Source organism: Ostrea edulis, chromosome 2, assembly GCF_947568905.1.
Source record: "Ostrea edulis chromosome 2, xbOstEdul1.1, whole genome shotgun sequence".
Classification (NCBI taxonomy): domain Eukaryota; kingdom Metazoa; phylum Mollusca; class Bivalvia; order Ostreida; family Ostreidae; genus Ostrea; species Ostrea edulis.
The window spans coordinates 88804469-88813377 of record NC_079165.1 but is presented as its reverse complement, the minus strand read 5'-3'; the positions used below and the strand labels follow the sequence as shown (position 1 = coordinate 88813377).

Genomic DNA, 8909 nt, shown 5'->3' with positions numbered 1-8909 from the left:
CCAAGTGTTTTGTGTTGTAGTTGCTTTAAATATATATGTTAGACTCTAAAGTGAGATGGTCACGCCAATAGTGCGATAGTCTGCCCCAAAATGCGATGGATTGTTAATATTGCGGGCGTCCAAGTGCGATGGTCCCTCTCTTATATGCATGCTACGCAAAAGTGTGATGGTCCATTTGTAGGTGCACCATGCAGTGGTGGGGGGGTTGGGGTTGGGGGTAGAGTAACATTTCTAACGTCAAGATATTATGACATCATTCATAATGTCTTTCAAAATCAAATCAAAGAAATGCAACGTTAGTTTGCCCCAGCAAAGGTTCTTTCTGCTGGCACCAACGTCTTCGGGATATTAGAGGAAGGCACAGGTGATAAAGATTGACATGGACGATAGCAAAGGCAAGGTTTACTCTGTTGAGGATTGTGAGAACGGCAAAGTACATTTGGTGTCAAACAATCTACTTCGCCCAAACATGCTTTAATTCATGATCATTTATTACTTGTAATGTACTTAATAAATTCCTGGGGGTATGCTATAATGCAAAACATTCTATACGATTTCGCATTGGAAAATTTTGTGTTTAATAACATGACTTTAGGTGCTCAAGATGCAAAGGAATGGCTTGCCCTCTTGACAGTAGGCTGAAGAGTGATGTTGAAGTTGGTCTGGACAACTTGGAGGTTGTAGGTTCCTTCTGCTACCAGGGAGAATGCTTTCTGCAGCTGGTGGCTGTGACCTTGCAACCACTACGCGTGTGAAGACCGCTTGGAAGAAGTTCAAGGAGCTGCTATCGGTCCCGACATCACGCATGCCACCTGTCATACAAGACCTGTGGTTGAGTGTATAACACTTGTGTATGAAGTGCTATGCTCCATGCCAGTGAGACCTGGGTACTAACCAAGCCAAATCTCCATTGCCTACAGCGCAATGACAGGGCCATGATCAGACAGATCTGCAACATCAAGCCAGAAGATATGGCCACTGTAGGGTCAATTGAATTGCTGGGGCGGCTTGGTCGCAATTACCTTGACCTCATCTTAAGGAAAAGAAGATTCCACTGGTATAGCCACATTGTCAGATCCAGCAGTGCAATCAAGTGTGCTCTCAATGTACAAGTTCCTGGTAGGTGTAGAGTTGATCAGCCAGTGATATCTTGGAGAGAGCTGATGGAGAAAGATCGAAGAGAATGGAAGCTCTCTGCTGCCAACCCTCATGATCAAAAAAAAAAATGGAGATCTGAGGCGAGATCTGCCATGCATACAGTTAGCCAGATACCTGGAAAGGGGCTCACTAGTGTGGACAATAAACAAGAGGCCCAAGGGCCTAGAATCGCTCTTCTGATAAATTGTACAACCCCACCATTTCTATTCTTAGCCTCTTAGTATTCTAACTCTTTAGTTAAATCCTAAGAATTCAAAAAAAGTAGGTCAATGTGACCTACTTTTTGGTTTACACATTTTGAGAACCCAAGAAATATCAACTGACAAAGTTTGATGATTTTAAGCCAATTAGTATCTGAATATTGAAATATAGTTGTCAAATTCCAATCGTAGGTCATGGTGACCTACTTTTTGGTCATCGAACTCCGAATATGCAAGACCCATCAACTGACAAAGTTTGATGACTGTAGGTCAAATAGTATCTGAAATATATAAATATAGCCGTCAAATACCAAAAGTAGGTCAAGGTGACCTACTTTTTTGTCAACACCCTTCAAACATGCAAGACCCAACAACTGACAACGTTTGATGACTGTAGGTCAAATAGTATCTGAATTATATAAATATAGCCGTCCAATTCCAAAAGTAGGTCAAGGTGACCTACTTTTTGGTCAACACCCTTTGAACATGCAAGACGCATCAACTGACAAAGTTTGATGACTGTAGTTCAAATAGTATCTGAAATATATAAATATAGGTGTCCAATTCCAAAAGTAGGTCAAGTTGACCTACTTTTTGGTCGAAACCCTTCGAACATGCAAGACCCATCAACTGACAAAGTTTGATGACTGTAGGTCAAATAGTATCTGAATATATAAATATAGCCGTCAAATTCCAAAAGTAGGTCAAGGTGACCTACTTTTTGGTCGACACACTCCGTTGACTCAAGATGCATCAACTGTCGAAGTTTGATGATTGTAGGTCAAATAGTGTCTGAAATATAGTAATTTAGCTGTCAAATACCAAAAGTAGGTCACGGTGACCTACTTTTTGGTCGACACAAACCGAAGACGAAGACGCATCAACTGACAAAGTTTGATGATCCTAGGTTTTACAGTGCCCAAAATATGCATCTAAAATTGAAAATGTGAAATTTGAATATCTGCAAAATTCAAAAAGTAGGTCACTGTGACCTACTTTTTTATAAATATGTTTCAAGGCCTCAAGATGCATCAACTTACAAGATTTGATGATTCTAAACCTCTCGGTATTTGAAATAACAACTTAAAATATATCTATAAATGATAAGCCATAAAATTCAGAAAGTAGGTCACGGTGACCTATTTTTCAGTTGACGCATTTCAAGGTCCCATGATCCACCAACTGACAAGTTTTGATGATCATAGGCTTCAAAGTGTCCAAGATATGCATCAAAATTAATTTTAAAATAAATACCTGCAAAATTCAAAAAGTAGGTCACCGTGACCTACTTTTGAGACAACTTGACACAAGGTCCTAAGATGCATCAACTGTCAAAATTTGATGATCCTAGTCTTTATAATGGCTAAAATATCTAAGATTTAAGGAATTTAAAAAAATTTTAAATTTAGGTCAACTTTGAAGTGACCTTGAGACCATGACCTTTGCCCCAGGGTAATGCCTTGAACAATATTTAATCTACAACATATCCTCATCCTTATGTGTAAGTTTGGTGATAATCTGCCCTGTGGTTCTTGAGAAGAAGATTTTTTAGCAACCACTACTTTTGTTTGTATTTTCCTGATTATCTCCCCTTGTTAAAGGGTCACATCCCTTTATTTAGTATGTATGAAAGCCCTTGGGCCAATGATACCCTGTACCAAATTTGAAAGAAATTGGCCAAGGGGTTCTTGAGTTATAGCCCTTTTTCTAAAAAGTTTACGCACACCGCACACCGCACAAATGGCCATAGCATTAGCTCTTTGAGCCTTTGGCTCAGAAGAGCTAATAAAAAGGAATCAATATCAACAACTAAATGGTAATGAAATAAGTTATTAATTTTTTTGCATGGATATTTTGGCGAAACACAGGGTTGATACAGTCTGTACCAAAACACTGTGTCCATTCAGTTTTGCAAACAGTGTACTGTCACTCCATTGCACATTCGTCTCGCACCATCACACTTTGGCGTATCACACCATTAAGAGTTTGGCGCAGACCATCGCACTTTGGCGTATCACACCATTGGTGCAGACCATCGCACTTTGTGATAAATGGTATGTTTCTGTACAATTTAATACTTTTCATAATCTTGTTGCTATGTTCAGTTGAACATGTAATATTGCAAGAGCACTTTTGGACAATTTTGAACACTATTGGTTAAACGTGTAGCAAGACGCACACTTCCTGTAGTTCCTATCTCTGATCGTGAGTCCATATTGCCCATTCTTACTGTAGTAATATTTCAGTATTATCTTCATGTTCTCTCTAACATGTGCATGATCTGTTAGGCAGTCTGATTAAAATCAGCTCCTCGATCCGCTCCTTTATTTCTTTTGTTTTGTCGCTACTCGAGTAGCGACAAAACAAAAGAAATAAAGGAGCGGATCGAGGAGCTGATTTTAATCAGATTGGATTAAAATCAGATCTTCGATCCGCTCGGGTAATATTATATTACTACACAACGTAGTTCATCTTTGCTCGCTAAGGCTGACTTTTGAAAAAGATATACACTCTATCATCTAGTTAGCGAAGATGAAAGTAGTTGTGTAGCAACATTTATTACCGGAGCAATTCAAAGATTTGATTTTAATCAGATACAGATGTACCCGATTAGAGATGCGCATTGAGTACATTGAAATCATACATTTAATTAAAACACGGGGGGAAAAATAAATAAAGATGCTTTATTTATCACCAAAAATAAAAATCTGTTCACAATTTGCTCATGAAATGGCACATTTTTGTAAATCCATCGTCAGTCAGGATTCTCTTGATTGAATCAGAACTTGAGGTATTGCTGTAGGTATTGTTCTCTAATGTTGATCCCAGTAAAGTTTTCGACAGCCATATGACCAGCTCCCAGGACAAACATTAAGAAAAGGGATTTAAGACAGTTCACTGAAAGTTTGAATCCCGGGATCCTGAAACAAAAACATTCAAGTAATTGAAGTTTAGAGCACTTCAATTTATGAGTACCCTATGTTATGTTTACTACAGATATTCTATAAAATGAATGGAAATGGTTACAAACTAAAACAGTAATTATTTCATTCTGCAGCCATTGGACTGTTTACCTATCTACGGTAATACAGTAATTATACAGCCCTTTCTTTACATATGTACAACAATTAATGCAGCCCCCCCCCCCCCTCCCCCCCGTTTTTTGTTTATTTTCTTTTTACATATTTTAAGGAATACAATAATTATAGCCCTTTCTTTACCTATCTTTGACACTGATGATGTAGCCATCGAAATACTTGTTCCTGGCATAGATATAAATAACACCAGCAATGGCAGCAGGAACTGAAAAATTCAATGTTGGATAGGCATGTATTATGAATATAAATCCTCACATCAAGGCTTTGTAAATGTTTATTCATGGAAATGAAAATTGGTTCAAGCATTCAAACATGCAATGTCGGATACACACACTTGATAGGCTTCGTCCCTCTCCCCATTATTACCATTCATACCTATTCTCTCATTTTCATAAATAATGATGTCTATATAAATTCAATTTCGTGTCGAAGATTCATTAGCTGTTTTTAAAAACAAACTTAAAATAAATGTTTTTAAACTGTCATTTTATCTGTAATTGGGTATTTATGGATAGTTATTTTAAAAAAAGAAAACAAACCTCAATTTTAGTATTATTTTATTCTTTTTCTATGTATTTGTTTTTAATGTGTTACATGTAAAGCACTTAAGGGTAATTGTTTTAATTAGATAAAGTGCTATATAAATGTATAACAAAAGGCCCATGTGCCACATCACTCCCCTGAATCACCTTGGCCCTTATCTGAAGACTCCTTATATATTTGCATGTAAAATCTTAGTCCCTATTGTTGCCCCAACCTACCCCTGGAGGCCATGATTTTTACAAACTTGAATCTACACTATGTCAGAAAGCTTTCATGTAAATGTCAACGTCTTTGGCCCAATGGTTCTTGAGAAGAGGATTTTTAAAGGTTTTCTCTATATACAGTATTCTATTCAAAACTTTGATCCCCTATTGTGGCCCCAACCTATCCCTGAAGGCCATGATTTGAACAAACTTGAATCTGCACAATGTCAGGAAGCTTTTATGTAAATCTCAGCTCTTCTGGCTCATTGTTTCTTGAGAAGAAGATTTTTAAAGATTTTCCCTATATATTTCTATGTAAAACTTTGACCCCCTACTGTCATTTGTGGCACCACTGAACCTTGGGGGTTCATTGGGGGTAGGCACCATTGAACCTACCCCCATGGGCCATGATTTGAACAAAATTGAATCCACACTATGTTAGGAAGCTTTCATGTAAATCTCAGCTCTTTTGGCTCATTGGTTCTTGAGAAGATTTACCCTATATATTTCTATGTTAAATTTTGATCCCCTATCGTGGCCCCATCCTACCCCCAGGGGCCATGATTTGAACAAACTTGAATCTGCACTATGTCAGGAAGCTTTTAGGTAAATGTCAACGTCTTTGGCAAGATTTTTAAATGACCCTACCCTAATTTTGCATTTTTATGTTATCTCCCCTTTGAAGGGGGCATGACCCTTCATTTGAACAAACTTGAAAGCCCTTCACCCAAGGTATTTTTTGACCAAGTTTGGTTGAAATTGACCCAGTGGTTCTAGAGAAGATGAAAATGTGAAAAGTTTACAACGACGGCGACAGACAACGGACAATTGATCAGAAAAGATGACTTGAACCTTTGGCTCATGTGAGCTAAGCTAATAATAACAAGAGGCCCATGGGCCACATCGCTCACCTGAGTCACCTTGGCCCATATCTGAAGACTTTCCATATATATTTGCATGTAAAACCTTAGTCCCTATTATGGCCCAAACTACCCTTTGCAAACTTGAATCTACACTATGTCAGAAAGCTTTTATGTAAATGTCAACTTCTTTGGCCGAATGGTTCTTGAGAAGAAGATTTTTAAAGCTTTTCCCTATATTTGTATGTAAAACTTTGACCCCCCCCCCCCCCCCCCCCCCCCTTGTGGCCATGATTTGAACAAAGTTGAATCTGCACTATGTCAGAAAGTTTTCTTGTAAATATCAGCTTTTCTGACTCAGTGGTTATTGAGAAAAAGATTTTAACTATATATTTGTATGTAAAACTTTGATCTCCCCTTGGGGCCCCATCCTATCCCCGGGGGCCATGATTTGAACAAACTTGAATCTGCACTATGTCAGAAAGTTTTCATGTAAAAATCAGCTTTTCTGGCTCAGTGTTTCTTGAGAAGAAGATTTTTCTTATATATTTGTATGTAAAACTTTGATCCCCTATTGTGGCCCCATCCAACCCCCGGGGCCCCTGATTTGAACAAACTTGAATCTGCATTATGTCAGGAAGCTTTCATGTAAATCTCAGCTTTTCTGGCTTAGTGGTTCTCGAGAAGAAGATTTTTTAAAGTTTTTCCCTATATATTTGTATGTAAAACTTTGATCCCCCCTTGGGGCTCCATCCTACCACCGGGGGCCATGATTTGAACAAACTTGAATCTGCAATATGTCAGGAAGCTTTCAGGTAAATTTCAGCTCTTCTGGCCCAGTGGTTCTTGAGAAGAAGATTTTTAAATGACCCCACCCTATTTTTGCATTTTTGTGATTATCTCCCCTTTGAAAGGGACATGACCCTTCATTTGAACAAACTTGAATCCCCTACACCTAAGGATGCTTTTTGGCGAGTTTGGTTGAAATTGGCCCGGTGGTTCATGAGAAGAAGATGAAAATGTGAAAAGTTTACAGACAGATGGACAGACAGACAGACGGACGCCGGACAAAATATGATCAGAAAAGCTCACTTGAGCCTTCGGCTCAGATGATCTAATAATATAGAAATGGAACTCTTCTGTTTTTGTGCCTCACCGCAACACGGAAGGGAACATAGAAATACCAGTGTCCGTCTGTCCCACTTCACTTTGTAGACGCAACTCCTCAGAAACCGCTCAACGGATTTTGTTCATATTTTGTAGGATTGTTAGTCACCATGTGTAGTTGATCATATTTCACTGCCATTTTGATTTGACAATTTTTACATTGTTGAATTTGTACGTGCTACACTATAAGAACACTTTGTGGATGCAACTCCTCAGAAACCATTCAACGGATTTTGTTCATAATTTGTAGGTTGTTAGTCACCATGTGTAGTTGATCATAATATGCTGCCATTTTGATTCGACAATTTTTACAGGAGTTATGGGACTTTGTTGAATTTGTACATAGTACACTATAGGAACACTTTGTGGATGCAACTCCTCCAAAACTGCTCACTTGATTTCATTCAAATTTTGTAGGATTGTTAGTCACCATATGTAGTTGATCATATTGTGCCGTTATTTTGATTCGACAAATTTTACAGGACTTAAGTAACTTTGTACATGCTACACCATAGGAACACTTTGTGAACGCAACTTCTCCGAAACCACTCATTGGATTTTGTTCAAATTTTGTAGGATTGTTAGTCATCATTTGTAGTTGATCATATTGTGCCGGCATTTTGATTCGACGAATTTTACAAGACTGAGTTAAAGGACTTTTGTGCTTCAACTTTTTTTGCGGCGGTGGGGGACATGGCTACATGTAGCAATCTTGTAAAAGGTAGTATTACTATCAAAGCAATGTTGTTCAACAAAAATGCATAAAAAGTGACTTGCTGATTGGACAAAATTGCATTTGGTCTTCCATGAGCAACCTACCAATTTGCTTTTAGTTATAAATTACTAAAGTGTACTTATTTTAGCTGGATTCAAATTTAGTTGCTTTGGCGGTGATGTCAGAGCGCTAATATATACAGGTAGTTGTGCTAAAATTTGAAATTTTCTATCTACTCTCATACATAGAAGAAGTGCTAAATCATTCATTACACCAAACCCTGCATATAAGCTCCGACTGCGATGAATTTCAAATATATACTAAAACAAGTACATATACATAATTCATGAGAACAAGTGAATTGGTATGGATGCCATTGGATGGACTCACGGGTGATGGGGGAGAGAAACAAAGCATAATCAACCATGCGTATCCAACGATATCAAACATGTACTAGTGCTTTAAGGATTCATTATTTAGGCTAAAGAGTGCCATGTTGGCAGAATTACCTTGATGGAAAAATAGACCTCCCATCCATAGCGTAGTAGAAAAGATTGGGTAGAATTCCAAAGCATTCATCCTGAAAACAAAATACAGTGGAACCCCGTTATTACGTTCCCCCTTTAATACGTTAGTCCGCATATTACGTTGGAATTTCAAAGCACAAAACCATTTCTTAACAAACCTATATAAGATAGACCTCGTTATTACGTTGTCCTAAGATGCCGGGACTCGGTATTACGTTGTAAAAATTCCGACGAAAACGTAATAAACCCCTAATTATTCAATAGTGATTCTCAAAATAATAAGCCATTCACACCTTGACTGCCTGAGGCAGTCACCACGTAAATTTCCTGATCTGTTTGGGGATTAGAGACGCTTGACTGATCACGCTTCGATAGATCTTGCGACATCAATACAGGTGAATACCCCGTATCGAAGCCAGTGATAAACAATTAAATAAT

The 8909-nt window shown here is 38.1% G+C and overlaps 1 protein-coding gene across 1 annotated transcript in view; it reads right to left on the bottom strand.

Moving 5' to 3' along the window:
• Positions 1 to 4023: 4023 nt before the first annotated feature.
• The window catches only part of LOC125679195 (microsomal glutathione S-transferase 2-like), an 8307-nt gene continuing 3421 nt past the window's right edge, over positions 4024 to 8909 (bottom strand). The window contains exons 3-5 of the mRNA XM_048918205.2: positions 8454 to 8524; positions 4580 to 4661; positions 4024 to 4279 (exon numbers count right to left, since the gene is read on the bottom strand). Coding sequence (XP_048774162.1) covers positions 4138 to 4279; positions 4580 to 4661; positions 8454 to 8524 — 295 coding nt within the window. The 3' untranslated portion in view covers positions 4024 to 4137. The remainder of the gene's footprint in view (positions 4280 to 4579; positions 4662 to 8453; positions 8525 to 8909) is intronic.